Source organism: Salmo salar, chromosome 11 (genome assembly GCF_965601325.2).
Source record: "Salmo salar chromosome 11, fSalSal1, whole genome shotgun sequence".
In the NCBI taxonomy this organism is placed as follows: domain Eukaryota; kingdom Metazoa; phylum Chordata; class Actinopteri; order Salmoniformes; family Salmonidae; genus Salmo; species Salmo salar.
Window position 1 is genome coordinate 76497616 of NC_138301.1, and position 18700 is coordinate 76516315.

General features: G+C 43.6%; 1 protein-coding gene across 2 annotated transcripts in view; it reads left to right on the plus strand.

The window, feature by feature from the left end:
* The window catches only part of LOC100195713 (protein zer-1 homolog), a 76304-nt gene that overhangs the window by 23440 nt on the left and 34164 nt on the right, over positions 1-18700 (plus strand). For both annotated transcript variants that reach the window (XM_014127847.3, XM_014127846.3), the window contains exons 4-5: positions 15829-16274; positions 16650-16817. In XM_014127847.3, coding sequence (XP_013983322.3) covers positions 15829-16274; positions 16650-16817 — 614 coding nt within the window. The remainder of the gene's footprint in view (positions 1-15828; positions 16275-16649; positions 16818-18700) is intronic.

Consider the following 18700-nt stretch of genomic DNA (forward strand, 5'->3'; position numbering starts at 1 on the left):
TTGCGGGATGCGCAGGGGATATGGTCACTAGTGTAACCAGGAGGAGAGCCCTCATTTAACACAGTAAATTCATCAGGCTTAAGCCATGTTTCAGTCAGGCCAATCACATCAAGATTATGATCAGTGATTAGTTCATTGACTATGACTGCCTTAGAAGTGAAGGATGTAACATTAAATAGCCCTATTTTGAGATGTGAGATATCACAATCTCTTTCAATAATGACAGGAATGGAGGAGGTCTTTATTGCAGTGAGATTTCTAAGGCGAACACCGCCATGTTTTGTTTTGCTCAACCTAGATCGAGGCACAGTCACGGGTTCAACGGGGATAGCTGAGCTGACTACACTGACTGTGTTAGTGGCAGACTCCACTATGCTGGCAAGCTGGCTAACGCCCTGCTGCCTGCACCTTATCTCATTGTGGAGCTAGAGGAGTTAGAGCCCTGTCTATGTTCGTAGATAAGATGAGAGCACCCCTCCAGCTAGGATGGAATCCGTCAATCCGCAGCATGCAAGGCTTGGTTCTGTTTGTAGGTGAGTCCCAGAAAGAGGACCAATTACAGTGCCTTGCGAAAGTATTCGGCCCCCTTGAACTTTTCGACCTTTTGCCACATTTCAGGCTTCAAACATAAAGATATAAAACTGTAATTTTTTGTGAAGAATCAACAACAAGTGGGACACAATTATGAAGTGGAACGAAATTTATTGGATATTTCAAACTTTTTTAACAAATAAAAAACTGAAAAATTGTCTGTGCAAAATTATTCAGCCCCTTTACTTTCAGTGCAGCAAACTCTCTCCAGAAGTTCAGTGAGGATCTCTGAATGATCCAATGTTGACCTAAATGACTAATGATGATAAATAGAATCCACCTGTGTGTAATCAAGTCTCCGTATAAATGCACCTGCTCTGTGATAGTCTCAGAGGTCCGTTTAAAGCGCAGAGATCATCATGAAGAACAAGGAACACACCAGGCAGGTCCGAGATACTGTTGTGGAGAAGTTTAAAGCCGGATTTGGATACAAAAAGATTTCCCAAGCTTTAAACATCCCAAGGAGCACTGTGCAAGCGATAATATTGAAATGGAAGGAGTATCAGACCACTGCAAATCTACGAAGACCCGTCCGTCCCTCTAAACTTTCAGCTCATACAAGGAGAAGACTGATCAGAGATGCAGCCAAGAGGCCCATGATCACTCTGGATGAACTGCAGAGATCTACAGCTGAGGTGGGAGACTCTGTCCATAGGACAACAATAAGTCGTATACTGCACAAATCTGGCCTTTATGGAAGAGTGGCAAGAAGAAAGCCATTTCTTAAAGCTATCCATAAAAAGTGTCGTTTAAAGTTTGCCACTAGCCACCTGGGAGACACACCAAACATGTGGAAGAAGGTGCTCTGGTCAGATGAAACCATAATCAAACTTTTTGGCAACAATGCAAAACGTTATGTTTGGCGTAAAAGCAACACAGCTCATCACCCTGAACACACCATCCCCACTGTCAAACATGGTGGTGGCAGCATCATGGTTTGGGCCTGCTTTTCTTCAGCAGGGGCAGGGAAGATGGTTCAAATTGATGGGAAGATGGATGGAGCCAAATACAGGACCATTCTGGAAGAAAACCTGATGGAGTATGTAAAAGACCTGAGACTGGGACGGAGATTTGTCTTCCAACAAGACAATGATCCAAAACATAAAGCAAAATCTACAATGGAATGGTTCACAAATAAACATATCCAGGTGTTAGAATGGCCAAGTCAAAGTCCAGACCTGAATCCAATCGAGAATCTGTGGAAAGAACTGAAAACTGCTGTTCACAAACGCTCTCCCTCCAACCTCACTGAGCTCGAGCTGTTTTGCAAGGGCAAAAATTTCAGTCTCTCGATGTGAAAAACTCAGAGACAAGCGACTTACAGCTGTAATCGCAGCAAAAGGTGGCGCTACAAAGTATTAACTTAAGGGGGCTGAATAATTTTGCACGCCCAATTTTTCAGTTTTTTATTTGTTAAAAAAGTTTGAAATATCCAATAAATTTTGTTCCACTTCATGATTGTGTGCCACTTGTTGTTGATTCTTCACAAAAAAATACAGTTTTATATCTTTATGTTTGAAGCCTGAAATGTGGCAAAAGGTCGAAAAGTTGAAGGGGGCCGAATACTTTCGCAAGGCACTGTATATACAAATTCTATATTTTGGGGAGGGGCAGAAAACAGTTTTCAACCAATGATTGAGTTGTGAGACTCTGCTGTAGAGCTCATCACTCCCTCTAACTGGGAGGGGGCTAGAGACAATTACTTGATGCCGACACATCTTTCTAGCTGATTTACACGCTGATGCTATGTTGCGCTTGGTGACCTCTGACTTTTTCATCCTAACATCGTTGATGCCAACGTGGATAACAATATCCCTATACTCTCTACACTCACCAGTTTTAGCCTTAGCCAGCACCATCTTCTGATAAGCCTTAACGTCGGTAGCCCTGCCCCCTGGTAAACACTGTATGATCGCTGTATGATTATTTTTAAGCAGCTCAGACCCCGTAACGGTTGGAGGAGAGACCTGAGAAAGCTAGGCCTCTGACTCCGATTCGTTGCTTAATGGGGAGAACCGGATGAAAGTTTCTGTCGGCTGAATGAGCGACACCAGTTGAGCATGTCAAGCTTTCTTTCCAGAAGAGGCTGCGGGGACTGTGTGGGGGGGGGATTTGTACTTACTGGTGGCACAGACGCTGTTTCATCCTTTCTTACACTTAAATTAACCTTGCCTAACAATTGCAACACGGCTATCCTCACCATAAGACCATAGTTCTCCTGGATATTATGTGTACAGCGACTGCAATTATTAGAATAGTAAAGTGTTTATGTTGCTACTTAGCTTTTTTGGGTGGTGGAGGTCCTGTCGAACCATGTCCAGATTTATTTATTTATTTATTTAACCTTTATTTAACTAGGAAAGTCAGTTAAGAACTTAAGAACAAATTCTTATTTACAATGATGGCCTACCCCGGCCAAACCCTAACCCGGACGACGCTGGGCCAATTGTGTGCTGCCCTATGGGACTCCCGATCGTGGCCGGTTGTGATACAGCCTGGAATCGAACCAGGGTCTGTAGTGACGCCTCTAGCACTGAGATGTAGTGCCTTAGACCGCTGCACCACTTGGGAGCCCAGATAAAGCGTCCGGGGTGAGAAAGTTGAATGAAAGTTTTTTCATCGCTAAAGTTTTAAGATGTAGGTAAATGTATTAAAAGTAAAAAATGAAAAGTTTGGCAGATAGCCAAGTAACAACAAACAGAACGGAGACAAGTCCGGAACTAGTGATAAAGTCAATCTCTCTACTACTTTGAGCCAGGAGAGATTGACATGCATATTGTTAGCTCTGCGTGTACATTTAAATCAAATCCCAAATCAAATTTTATTGGTCACATAGACATGGTTAGCAGATGTTATTGCGAGTGTAGCGAACTGCTTGTGCTTCTAGTTCCGACAGTGCAGCAATATCTAACATGTAATCTAACAATTCCACAACAACTACCTACTACACACAAATCTAAGTAAAGGAATGGAATAAGAATATATACATGTAAATATATGGATGAGCAATGACAGAGCAGCATAGGCAAGATGCAATAGATGGTAAAAAATACTATATATACACATATGAGATGAGTAATGCAAGATATGTAAACATTATTAAAGTGGCATTAAAGTGACTAGTGATCCATTTATTAAAGTGGCCAATGATTTCAAGTCTGTTTGTAGTCAGCAGCCTCTCTATGTTAGTGATGGCTGTTTAACAGTCTGATGGCCTTGAGATAGAAGCTGTTTTTCAGTCTCTCGGTCCCAGCGTTGATGCACAAGTACTGACCTCGCCTTCTGGATGGTAGTGGGGTGAACAGGCAGTGGCTCGGGTGGTTGTTGTCCTTGATGATCATTTTGGCCTTCCTGTGACATCGGGTGGTGTAGGTGTCCTGGAGGGCAGGTAGTTTGCCCCCGGTGATGCGTTGTGCAGACCTCATTACCCTCTGGAGAGCCTTGCAGTTGAAGACGGTGCAGTTGCCGTACCAGGCGGTGATACAGCCCGACAGGATGCTCTCGATTGCGATCTGTAAAAGTTTGTGAGTGTTTTATGTAACAAGCCACATTTCTTCAACCTCCTGAGGTTGAAGACGCTGTTGCGCCTTTTTCACCACGCTGTCTGTGTGGGTGGACCATTTCAGTTTGTCCGTGATGTGTATGCCGAGGAACTTAAAACTTTCCTCCACTATTGTCCCGTTGATGGGGGGGAGTTCCATGATCATCTCCTTTGTTTTGTTGACGTTGAGTGAGAGGCTATTGTCCTGACACTACACTCCGAGGGCCCGAAAAATAACCTCTCACTCAACGTCAACAAAACAAAGGAGATGATCGTGGACTTCAGGAAGCAGCAGAGGGAGCACCCCCCCATCCACATTGATGGGACTGTAATGCAGAAGGTGGAAAGTTTTAAGTTCCTCGGTGTATACATCACGGACAAACTGAAATGGTCCACCCACACAGACAGCGTTCAAAATGATAATCAGCTAGCTAGCTAGTTATCTAGCTATGTTGGCGCGCTAGTCTCTTCCTCCCAATGAGTCTCTCGCGCCAGACGACTTACTTCTGCACGTGAGACTAGATCTGCTTTATCAGGTACAGATGGCCCTAAAGCAAAAAAGTCACTGTCAATTCATCCATTTCTCAATACTGCTCCTTTCTGTTGGAGAATGAGCTAGCTAGCTTGCCTCTGCTGATGAAGATTTTGTGCAGTGCTTGTGGCTCAGGGGTTGAGGGGCGGCTGTCATAGCAGCTTCTTTGCTATGTAGAGGCCGATAGAGAAGGGCCGATAGATAGAGAAAAGGCCAATATCGGCCTGATATCTTGGCTTGGCCAATTTATCGGTCGTTCTCTATTTCAAATGTCTCTAATGGTCCCCCCAGAGTGAGGATTCTAATGCGTGTAATGTTAGAATTAATTTACTGTATGCAAACATTTGCACATCTCCAGTCAGAACAGAACCTGCTCAAACGTTTTCCCCCTGGTGCCCGCATTGCCTCATTGTTGTTTTCCTTACTAATAATTCCTGTGTGCGTTCGTGTCAAAGTAAGTGCATTATTACCTTGTTATCCAATTTCTGTATATCGTGTTATGTAATTTCTACTGTAGCACATCGTATTTATGTGTGGAACATAATGTATTCTGTGTCCCTTTATAACCACGGCCACACAAGGTACTGATTTCATAACCTCTTTGGTGTTATACTCAATTGCGCTTATGTAGTTAAGTTTTTCTATTAGTTCTGTAAAACAATGTTAATGCTAATGGCATCAAATAAGTATTAGCTTATGTTGTATCCTGAAGCTGCCCAGGCTGGCCTTATCATGACCATTGCATTGGCCTGTATTTGGCCTACATAGCTCTGCCCTGCCCCCTTGTGGAGCTCTTCAAGTATAACGTTACTTGTAATATTGTTTTATTGCTATATCCTGATATTGTATTCTAATTGCTAATAAGTCCTGTTTTATTCTGTACTTTCAGAAACCACACTCACACGGTATTGAACATAACTTGCCAACATCATAAGTGGAACTGGACATATTTTGTGCCGAAGATTGAAGACAGCTTTTGTATGCTGGCAACATACTGTTTGGAGGGGGAGTAGGGAGTGGAGAGGATGATTGGGGAGTGAGGAAGTGGATAAGATATTGTCAATATAATTGCATAATGGAACTGGTTTTAATTTATGTGAACTGTCTGTCCAATTACAAAAAAGGGGGCTTTGCACTCCAGACTGGGACTCATCAAAGCCAACAGCAGGGCCAGGATGGATGAAATGGCTAGAGGTCTTCCAGCTACCGCCAACCTACTGTACTTCACCGACTGTTGATCTGCCTACATCAACACCAGCATCTTCAGAAGGACCTGGGACTTTGTCAGTGGGCTATGGGTCCTCAGATTCAGGATGCTCAATGGCCACAAGCTTGGGGGGCAACTCCTCACTGTCAGAATCTCCCGAATTGCCGCATTTATGAGTTGTCTCCTTTTGAAAGACTTTGCTAATGCTACAGCTTAGCCAACTAGCTACATACATAAACAACAACACTGAATGGCTCCAAGTGAGTGTCGGGTGACATGATTGGCAGCCGGTGTGGTGATTAGGGTTGTCCCCGACAAAACAACAAAAATGGATTGGTCAAATTTTCTTCATATATAGACACACCCTATGTTTTAATAAAATCAACTATATGTAGGCTACTGAGCTTGTCTGCATTTTTTTTTTAAGCACTGCAATTAAAAATTAAGACACAAATTACTAGAGGGAGCCAGAGATCAATATAGCCTAACTAGAAGAAAAAAACCTGTTCCCGGTACCGGAGAGCCAAGTTTAGGTCCAAGACACTTCTAAACAGCTTCTACCCCCAAGCCATAAGACTCCTGAACAGCTATTTGCATTGCCAAGCCCCCTCCCCCCTCTACACTGCTGCTACTCTCTGTTATTATCTATGCATAGTCACTTTAATAACTACCTACATGTACATATTACCTCAATTACTTCGACACCAGTCCTCCCGCACATTGACTCTGTACCGGTACCCCCTGTATATAGCCTCCACATTGACTCTGTACCGGTACCCCCTGTATATAGTCACCACATTGACTCTGTACCAGTACCCCCCTGTATATAGCCTCCACATTGACTCTGTACCGGTACCCCCTGTATATAGCCTCCACATTGACTCTATACCGGTTCCCCTGTATATAGCTTCCACATTGATTCTGTACCAGTACCCCCTGTATATAGCCTCCACATTGACTCTGTACCAGTACCCCCTGTATATAGCCTCCACATTGACTCTGTACCGGTACCCCCTGTATATAGCCTCCACATTGACTCTGTACCGGTACCCCCTGTATATAGCCTCCACATTGACTCTGTACCGGTACCCCCTGTATATAGCCTCCACATTGATTCTGTACCAGTACCCCCTGTATATAGCCTCCACATTGACTCTGTACCAGTACCCCCTGTATATAGCCTCCACATTGACTCTGTACCGGTACCCCCTGTATATAGCCTCCACATTGACTCTGTACCGGTACCCCCTGTATATAGCCTCCACATTGACTCTGTACCAGTACCCCCTGTATATAGCCCCGCTATTGATGTTTACTGCTGCTCTTTCATTATTTGTTGTTCTTATCTCATACTTTTTTTGTTGGTATTTCCTTAACACTGCGTTGTTGGTTAATTAAGGGCTTGTAAGTAAACATTTCACTGTAAGGTCTACACCTGTTGTATTCGGCGCATGTGACAAATACAATTTGATTTGATTTACACTTCAGCTACTACAGCACCTGAAATGACTGCAACACTTAACAAAGAGCATTGTATTTTTGGACAAATCATTCTCCAAACCCCAACTACATTTTGTAATAAATAATGTGGAAATTGAGCAAGTTGAGTCTAAACTGCTTGGTATAACCCTGGATTGTAAACTGTCATGGTCAAAACATATTGATACAACAGTAGCTAAGATGGGGAGAAGTCTGCCCATAATAAAGCGCTGCTCTACCTTCTTAACAACACTATCACCAAGACAGGTCCTACAGGCTCTAGTTTTGTCACACCTGGACTATTTGTCGCACCTGGACTATCAGTCGTGTGGTCAGGTGCCAAAAAGAGGGACTTACAAAAATTGCAATTGGCTCAGAACAGTGCGGCACGGCTGTCCCTTGGATGAACACAGAGAGCAAAAGTTAATAATATGCATGTCAATCACTCCTGGCTCAAAGTGGAAGAGAGATTGACTTCATCACTACTTGTATTTGTGAGAGGTATTGACATGTTGAAAGCATCGAGCTGTCTGTTTAAACGACTAGCACACAGCTCAGACACCCATGCATACCCCACAAGACATGTCATCAGAGGTTTTTTCACAGTCCCCAAGTCCAGAACAGACTATGGGAGGTGCACAGTACTACATAGAGCCATGAAGAGATGGAACTCTATTCCACATCAGGTAACTGATGCAAGCAGCAGAATCAGATTTAAAAAACAGATACAAATACACCTTATGGAACAGCGGGGACTGTGAAGCAACATAAACATAGGCACAAACATGCATACACACACATAACATACAGTGGGGCAAAAAAGTATTTAGTCAGCCACCAATTGTGCAAGTTGTCCCACTTAAAAAGATGAGAGAGGCCTGTAATTTTCATCATAGGTACACTTCAACTATGACAGACAAAATTAGAAAAAAAATTCCAGGAAATCACATTGTAGGATTTTTAATGAATTTATTTGCAAATTATGGTGGAAAATAAGTATTTGGTCAATAACAAAAGTTTATCTCAATACTTTGTTATATACCCTTTGTTGGCAATGACACAGGTCAAACGTTTTCTGTAAGTCTTCACAAGGTTTTCACACACTGTTGCTGGTATTTTGGCCCATTCCTCCATGCAGATCTCCTCTAGAGCAGTGATGTTTTGGGGCTGTTGCTGGGCAACACGGACTTTCAACACCCTCCAAAGATTTTCTATGGGGTTGAGATCTGGAGACTGGCTAGGCCACTCCAGGACCTTGAAATGCTTCTTACGAAGCCACTCCTTCGTTGCCCGGGCGGTGTGTTTGGGATCATTGTCATGCTGAAAGACCCAGCCACGTTTCATCTTCAATGCCCTTGCTGATGGAAGGAGGTTTTCACTCAAAATCTCACGATACATGGCCCCATTCATTCTTTCCTTTACACGGATCAGTCGTCCTGATCCCTTTGCAGAAAAACAGCCCCAAAGCATGATGTTTCCACCCCCATGCTTCACAGTAGGTATGGTGTTCTTTGGATGCAACTCAGCATTCTTTGTCCTCCAAACACGACGAGTTGAGTTTTTACCAAAAAGTTATATTTTGGTTTCATCTGACCATATGACATTCTCCCAATCCTCTTCTGGATCATCCAAATGCTCTCTAGCTAACTTCAGACGGGCCTGGACATGTACTGGCTTAAGCAGGGGGACACGTCTGGCATTGCAGGATTTGAGTCCCTGGCGGCATAGTGTGTTACTGATGGTAGGCTTTGTTACTTTGTCCCAGCTCTCTGCAGGTCATTCACTAGGTCCCCCCGTGTGCTTCTGGGATTTTTGCTCACCGTTCTTGTGATCATTTTGACCCCACGGGGTGAGATCTTAAGTGGAGCCCCAGATCGAGGGAGATTATCAGTGGTCTTGTATGTCTTCCATTTCCTAATAATTGCTCCCACAGTTGATTTCTTCAAACCAAGCTGCTTACCTATTGCAGATTCAGTCTTCTCAGCCTGGTGCAGGTCTACAATTTTGTTTCTGGTGTCCTTTGACAGCTCTTTGGTCTTGGCCATAGTGGAGTTTGGAGTGTGACTGTTTGAGGTTATGGACAGGTGTCTTTAATACTGATAACAAGTTCAAATAGGTGCCATTAATACAGGTAACAAGTGGAGGACAGAGGAGCCTCTTAAAGAAGAAGTTACAGGTCTGTGAGAGCCAGAAATCTTGCTTGATGTAGGTGACCAAATACTTATTTTCCACCATAATTTACAAATAAATTCATAAAAAATCCTACAATGTGATTTTCTGGATTTTTTTTCTCATTTTGTCTGACATAGTTGATGTGTACCTATGATGAAAATTACAGGCCTCTCTCATCTTTTTAAGTGGGAGAACTTGCACAATTGGTGGCTGACTAAATACTTTTTTGCCCCACTGTATGCACTATACTTGTACACACGTACACATGGATTTTGTGTTGTAGATATATTGTAGTGGAGTATGTGTCTGAGGGCACACATTTAGTGTGTTGTGAATTATGTAATGAATGTATTTTAATGTTTTAAAATGTTTATATTTGCCTGGTCTGTGCACTCGTTGCACTCATCCTCTGCTTGCGGGACACATCCGCAGTGCTTTCTCAACGGTGTTTGCTTGCTCAGTGATGCTTCATCCTGCTCGACAGTGCCACCTCGCTTTGGTGGACTTTCGAGGGTGATTTGATACCATAAAATAAAATATACACATCCATATATGTATATACACATTAAAATGCACATCTATATAAACAACAAGGCATGAAAAGCAAAACACAATCATAAAAAGGACACATTCTTCAGTAAAAAGATCCCAGCTATCTGAAATGCCCTAGAGGCACCAATTCCTCCAATTCTAAAGCGCATTGGCGATCATTCCGTGTGTAAGGTGCAATTTCTTTTTAAGCAGATCTACCCAACTCGGTGGAGATAGAAAGGATCTCCAGTTAGCCATCCCTGAGACCGGGTCTGGTATCTCATAAGTCTGTAAGTTAACAATGAAGTAAGGTATGGCGGAAGTTTATGCAGGAGGGCTTTATACAAAAAAATACAAAACAAATGAGCGCATTGCATCCATCTACAACACTTCTAAGAGGGCCAGCCTACTTTCTGAATGCAGTGATGTGTACTGAACCTATCGCCGATAATAAAGTGTAGAGTGCTATTATAAACTGTGTCCAATGGCTTCAGTACAGTGGCAGCTGCATTCACATAGACAATATCCCCATAGTCTATAACCATTATGAATGTCAACTGCATGATTTTGTTTTCTGCTATTTAATGAAAGACATGGCCTATTCCTATAAAATAAGCACATTTCAATTCTTAATTTCATGACTAACTCATCAACATGAATTTTTTTAAGATACCTTTTTGTTAATCCAGATGTCTAGATATTAATAAGCGGGGACACGATCAATGAGGGCATAAATCATCAAATACATTTTTATGTGATTTGGAGAATAACATGTGTCACGTGTGCTCCCTCTCCGGCCTCTAGGCTGCTCGTTAGGGCGCACACCTGTCACCATCGTTAGGCGCACCTGCGCATCATCAGACTCACCTGGACTCATCACTTCCCTGATTACCTTCCCTATATATGTCACTCCCTTTGGTTCCTTACCCAGGTGCCATTGCTTCTGTTTCAGTTTCATGTCTGTATTATGTTCCATTTATTTTATTAAAACACTCTCTCCCTGAACTTGCTTCCTGACTCTCAGCGCACAACGTTACATATACTGTGTTTTACTTGCATTAAGTACCAATTTTATTTCAACAAAGGCTTTCTGCAAAACAATGAAGGCAGATTAAATCTCCAAAAGAGCCTGGTCAACCACAGTGGCAATAGCATGCACAACAGTGTCATCTGCATACAGGTGTATGTCAAAAACAAAACAAATGGTGTGTTTATATAAACCGAAAAAAGAACAGGACCTAAAATCGATCCCTCTGGGACACCTTTTGTAATGTCAAAACCTGATTTAACACCACCACAAAAACACATTGTGTCCTGTCTGTCAAGTCTTTTTCTGATCCATACGGATTGCAGACAATCTTTGAATCAATATAGTGGTCAGCAATGTCAAAAGCTTTCAGTAAATCAATAAACAGGGCAGCACATTGCTTCCTCCGATCCATACTCTTTACTACATAATTTAACAGCCAAGGTTGTAACATAGATGGTGCTATGACCTGGCCTGAAACCAGACTGGTTTAATAACACTTAGAATACATCTTGTGGCTAGGAAGGATCTAAGCTGACAGTTGATTAATGATTTAAAAACATTGCTAGCCAAGATAATTTCGAGGTAGGGCGATAATTATTTAGGTCGGAGGGGTCACCACCTTTGTGGAGAGAGAGGACATGGTCTGCCTTTCAATCCCTGGGGAAAGTACCCAAGATTATCGTCAGATAAAAAAATGTCAATGACTCTACAGTCAGGGGAGCAGAAAGCTGCAGCATGAAAGGATCAAATAAAAAGCTGCAGAGATAAAATGTTGACTAAAAGGATCACTTATCTCCTTTTTCTCAGTAATGATGCGAGAGTCTGACACAACTTGCTTAGTCAGGAATGGAATTTCCACGTCTAAGTGCGTTAACTGATTTCCCAAATTTAGACGGATCACTTTCTTAAATGAGGAAGTACATCTATTTCTCAATTGCCTGAAACACTGCCAATCAGCTATCGAGTCAGTTTTTCTAGCCTTGGCCCAGGCCTGATTTTTTGCATCATAATGAGATCTGAAAGTTCTATAGAGAACCAATGAATTGTTCTATTTTTAACTCGAAGGGGTTTAAGGGGGTGTGTTTGTCTGCCAGAGATCAAAATAGATTAAGTTCTAGAGCCAATTCAGGGTCCAGCATGCAGCTGATAAAGGAAAGCTTAGAGCAATAAAACATTTAAAAAACATTATGCGAGGAACAATGTTTTTCTGTTTGGTATCTTGAATACATAGAATAGGACAGTGATCACTGATGTCATTAGCAAAGACACCACTCAGTAAGTACTTGTGGAGGCAAATAAGTACTTGTTTGTCAAAATTAGTGAGGAGTTTGCTGGGTTTCTTACATTAACCTAAGTCAGGTTAAAGCCAAGACGACAAATATTCTTCAAATGATCAGTGGCCTTGGTAAAACAATCCAGGTTAAAATCTCCTAAAATAATTAATTCAGATGACAGAAAGGTTTTAAATATTCAGAAATATTATCAACAGCATCTGTTATTGCAGCAGGGGGTGGGAAATCCCCGCTACAAACACATGCGTATAACCTATAACCAAACACTCAAACTTTTTAGGGATAGTGACACTTATAGATTATGATGCCACATCATGCATCCAGAAATCAAGAAGGTCCATTTTTGACGTCAAGCTTTGCACGTTTACGTTCAACAGCCCAAGCCCTCTACGTGATTTGAAAACCTAGCTAGTCTCCATATTTGTGAAATTCACAATAGAACTAATAGCACTTGTTGAGAGAACCACTAGCAGCTGGATTGACAGAGGTATTCCTGGATTGACAGACATTCAGGGGAGTTACAGAAACATAAATGAGGGTACTTTGCTGCACTTCTGCGGGACATAACATCTTTCTCATGTCTGCTGTTGCTAATTATGATAGGGAGGACTGGAGCACTAACAGACCCGGACCATCAGTCTTTAAAACAGTTTGCAATGTTGCTGGAATTAATGCTGGAACCCCTTCGATTAGGTGAATCCTGTCTCTTTTTCCACTGTTTATTTGGAAGTTCAGCTACGGGTGTTAACAGGCTAATGAAGTAGTGTTTCCACTGCTTAAATTGACAGTAACACAACTATGAGGGGAATAGCAGGGTCAAGGCTGGAAGGTCTCGGTTCACAAACCTCTTAATGTCCGACAGCGTTAGTTCACCTGGTACTGTAAGGCCAGATGTGATAATTGATACCAAAGGGTTTTGTCTTGTACAGTACACCCCACCAGCAGAAGGGAAATTCATAACATAACGCAACTCAAAAAGATCATATGTAAACCCATTTTCAAATTGCCCCTGTAACCGATGTGAAATGGCTAGTTAGTTAGCGGTGGTGCGCGCTAATAGCGTTTCAATCGGTGACGTCACCCGCTTTGAGACTTGAAGTAGGGTTGCCCCTTGCGTTGCAAGGGCCGCGGCTTTTGTGGCGCGATGGGTAACGATGCTTCGTGGGGTGTCAGTTGTTGATGTGTGCAAGGGTCCCTGGTTCGAGCCCGGGTTGAGGCGAAGAGAGGGACGGAACCTACACTGTTACATTGATGCTGTTGACCCGGATCGTTGGTTGCTGCGGAAAAGGAGGAGGTCAAAGGGGGGGTGAGTGTAACCGATGTGAAATGGCTAGTTAGTTAGCGGTGGTGCGCGCTAATAGCGTTTCAATCGGTGACGTCACCCGCTCTGAAACTTGAAGTAGGGTTGCCCCTTGCGTTGCAAGGGCCGCGGCTTTTGTGGCGCGATGGGTAATGATGCTTCGTGGGGTGTCAGTTGTTGATGTGTGCAAGGGTTCCTGGTTCGAGCCCAGGTTGGGGCGAAGAGAGGGACGGAACCTACACTGTTACACCCCTATATAATTAAACCAATCAAATTGCGGCCATATAATTCAACTATTCTGGGCCTTTCAGATCTTCGTGAGGGATCAAGTGGGGTTAGGCCATTTATAAGAGCCATACACTCACAACCGTTTTAAAAGGTACACACACACACACACTGCTTGGGTTAAAAGCTGTGTGTGTCACTCGCTCACGCACACACTCACAGGTACTCATAAAAGGTCAATTGGCCCTTCACCAGTGTATGGTATGATGCAGTTATAATGTATTTTAAGACTTGTCATGAGCATGCATGACCTCCCTTATCATCTTATTATTAACTCAAATTAATGATCCTGAAATGCCATATTTACATAAGTATTCAGACACTTTACTCACTACTTTGTTGAAGCACCTTTGGCAGCGATTACAGCCTCGTCTGCTTGGGTATGACGCTACAAGCTTGGCACACCTGTATTTGGGGAATTCCTCTCATTCTTCTCTGCAGATCCTCTCAAGCTCTGTCAGTTTAGATGGGGAGCGACACTGCACAGCTATTTTCAGGTCTCTCCAGAGCTGTTCGATTGGGTTCAAGTCCGGGGTCTGGCTGGGCTTCTCAAGGATATTCAGAGACTTGTCCCGAAGCCACTCCTGCATTGTCTTGGCTGTGTGGTTATGGTCGTTGTTGGAAGGTGAACCTTCGCCCCAGTCTGAGGTCCTGAGCGCTCTGGAGCAGGTTTTCATCAAGGATCTCTCTGTACTTTGCTCCGTTCATCTTTGCCTCAATCCTGACTAGTCTTTCAGTCCTTGCCGCTGAAAAACATATCCACACCATGATGCTGCCACCATCATGCTTCACCTTAGGGATGGTACCAGGTTTGACGTGGCGCATGGCATTCAGGCCAAAGACTTCAATCTTGGTTTCATCAGATCAGAGAATCTTGTTTCTCGTTGTCTGAGAGTCTTTAGGTGCCTTTTGGCAAACTCCAAACAGGTTGTCATGTACAGTACCTTTTACTGAGGAGTGGCTTCCACCTGGCCACTCTACCGTAAATACCTGATTGGTGGAGTGCGGCAGAGATGGTTGTCCTCCCAGAAGGTTTTCGCATCTCCACAGAGGAACTCTGGAGCTCTGTTAGTGACCATTGGGTTCTTGGTCACCTCCCTGACCAAGGTCCTTCTCCCCCGATTGCTCAGTTTGGCCGGGTGGCCAGCTCTAGGAAGAGTCTTGGTGGTTCCAAACTTCTTCCATTTAAGAATGATGGAGGCCACTGTGTTCTTGGTGACCTTCAGTGCTGCAGACATTTTTGGTACCATTCCTCAGATCTGTGCCTCGACACAATCCTGTCTCAGAGCTCTACGTGCAATTCCTTTGACCTCATGGCTTGGTTTTTGCTCTGACATGCGCTGCCAATTGTGGGACCTTATAAAGACAGGTGTGTGCCTTTTCAAATCATGTCCAATCAATTGAATTTACCACAGGTGGACTCCAATGAAGTTGTAGAAACCTCTCAAGGATGATCAATGGAATTTGGATGCACCTGAGCTCAATTTCGAGTCTAATAGCTAAGGGTCTGAATACTTATGTAAATAAGGTATTTCTGTTTTTATTTTTAATAGATTTGCGAAAAATGTCTAAACCTGTTTTCGCTTTGTCATTATGGGTATTGTGTGTAAATTGATGACGCTTTTTTTTTATTTAATCCATTTTAGAATAAAGCTGTAACGTAACAATGTGGAAAAAGTAAAGTGGTCTGAATACTTTCCGAAGGCACTGTATAAAGAATTATACCTGCAGGCTTTAGGAAAAGTGTTACCAAAACAGGTCAATGTTGCCTTTCTACATCACCAATTCAGGAAACATAGGCTAAACAATGAAACAGTGACATTCAACGTTTGTTTTGAACTAACACAGCCACTCTTCGCCCCAACCAGGACTTGATAGAGCTCCACCTCACCTACTGCAACAACCTATCAGCTCACAGCCTCAGGACTTTAACCAGATTCCGCCAGACCCTGGTCTCCCTTAGCCTGTTCGGCTGCAGCCGCATCTTCTATCGCAAGGGTGGTGCCCCACTGGCATGCGACGAGGAAGATGAGGAAGAGAGGCCGGCCTCCAGACAGGCACCGGACACAGACTTCAGCTTCCAGGGCTTCAACCGGCTGCGGCTGCTCAACCTCGGGGGTCTGCCTGAGGAGGTGGACGCTGAGGCTCTGCTCAAGCCCCTGCCGGCCCTCACCTCCCTAGACCTGTCCGGGGTGCCGCTGCCCAAGGCTGCCTTCCTGGCCCACTGGAAGGAGAGGCTGGCCTCACTAGTGCTCTACAATGTGGACCTCTCCGAGGAGATAATCAACACAGTGGTGGAGCTGGGACACCTCAGGTGAGCTGGGAAGGGTGAGGTAAAGGGTTTAATCTTGATAACTGCCTCAAAATTGTTTCTTTTTCGGGCACCTTGGTTCTGGAATAACCATCAGAATTTGCTTGATTTAGAGAGTTCAAGTTGAGAGTTCAAGATATGCTGCAGGATACTGTGTGTGTGTCATTGTTTGTTTTAAGTCCTAGATCATGGCTAGGTGATGATTATAGATGTAGGGTTTTGAGCAATAATGAATCAACAAGAACTGTTTATCATGATGATGAATTTATTATCTTGAACTCTCAGCTTCTCAAATTGAATTATCTAAATCAAGCAAACATCACTCGTTGTGCAGTAGACTTGTACAATTTTTTGTACCCTTCTTTCTATGTTCCCTAGGCACCTGGATATCTCCAGAGAGTGCACCTCCAAGTTCAAGATGACCCGTAAGATCCTGACGGCCATTGTGCAGGGCCTAGTCAACCTGGTATCACTGGACATCTCAGGTCATATCATGCTGGACAACTGCACAGTCCCACACTTCGAGGAGGCCATGGGACGTCCAAGGTGAGCTGCTTCTATGACACTAGCTTATAAACTCAACAAAAAAAGAAACGTCCTCTCACTGTCAACTGCGTTTATTTTCAACAAACTTAACATGTGTAAATATTTCTATGTACATCACAACATTCAATAACTGAGACATAAACTGAACAAGTTACACAGACATGTGACTAACAGAAATGGAAAAATGTGTCCCTGAACAAAGGGGGGTCAAAATCAAAAGTAACAGTCAGTATCTGGTGTGGCCACCAGCTGCATTAAGTACTGCAGTGCATCTCCTCCTCATGGACTGCACCAGATTTGCCAGGTCTTGTTGTGAGATGTTACCCCTCTCTTCCACCAAGGCACCTGCAAGTTCCCGGACATTTTTGGGGGGAATGGCTCTAGCCCTCACCCTCCGATCCAACAGGTCCCAGATGTGCTCAATGGGATTGAGATCCGGGCTCTTTGCTGGCCATGGCAGAACACTGACATTCCTGTCTTGCAGGAAATCATGCACAGAACTAGCAGTATGGCTGGTGGCATTGTCATGCTGGAGGGTCATGTCAGGATGAGCCTGCAGGAAGGGTACCACATGAGGGAGGAGGATGTCTTCCCTGTAACGCACAGCGTTGAGATTGCCTGCAATGACAACAAGCTCAGTCCGATGATGCTGTGACACACCGCCCCAGACCATGACAGACCCTCGGTGTAACGCTCATTCCTTCGACGATAAACGCGAATCCGACCATCACCCCTGGTGAGACAAAACCGTGACTCGTCAGTGAAGAGCACATTTTGTCAGTCTTGTCTGGTCCAGTGACGGTGGGTTTGTGCCCATAGGCAATGTTGTTGCTGGTGATGTCTGGTGACGACATGCCTTATAACAGGCCTACAAGCCCTCAGTCCAGCCTCTCTCAGCCTATTGCGGACAGTCTGAGCACTGATGGAGGGATTGTGCGTTCCTGGTGTAACTCGGGCAGTTGTTGTTGCCATCCTGTACCTGTCCCGCAGGTGTGATGTTCGGATGTACCGATCCTTTGCAGGTGTTGCTACACGTGGTCTGCCACTGCAAGAACGATCAGTTGTCCGTCCTGTCTCCCTGTAGCGCTGTCTTAGGCGTCTCACAGTACGCACATTGCAATTTATTGCCCTGGCCACATCTGCAGTCCTCGTGCCTCCTTGCAGCATGCCTAAGGCACGTTCACGCAGATGAGCAGGGACCCTGGGCATCTTTCTTTTGGTGTTTTTCAGAGTCAGTAGAAAGGCCTCTTTAGTGTCCTAAGTTTTCCTAACTGTGACCTTAATTGCCTACTGTCTGTAAGCTGTTAGTGTCTTAACAACTGTTTAACAGGTGCATGTTCATTAATTGTTTATGGTTCATTGAACAAGCATGGGAAACAGTGTTTAAACCCTTTACAATGAAGATCTGTGAAGTTTGAATTTTTACAAATGATCTTTGAAAGACAGGGTCCTGAAAAAGGGATGTTTCTTTTTTTACTGAGTTTAGATGACTCGCAAAGCATCTACATTTGATGTCGGAAGTTGACATACACCATAGCCAAATACATTTAAATTCAGTTTTTCACAATTCCTGACATTTAATCCTAGTAAAAATTCCCTGTCTTAGGTCAGTTAGAATCGCCACTTCATTTTAAGAATGTGAAATGTCAGAATAATAGTAGAGAGAATGATTTATTTCAGCTTTTTTTTTTCATCACATTCCCAGTGGGTCAGAAGTTTACATCCACTCAATTAGTATTTGGTAGCATTGCCTTTAAATTGTGTAACTTGGGTCAAACGTTTTGGGTAGCCTTCTACAAGCTTCCCACAATAAGTTTGGTGAATTTTGGCCCATTCCTCCTGATAGAGCTGGTGTAACTGAGTCAGGTTTGTAGGCCTCCTTG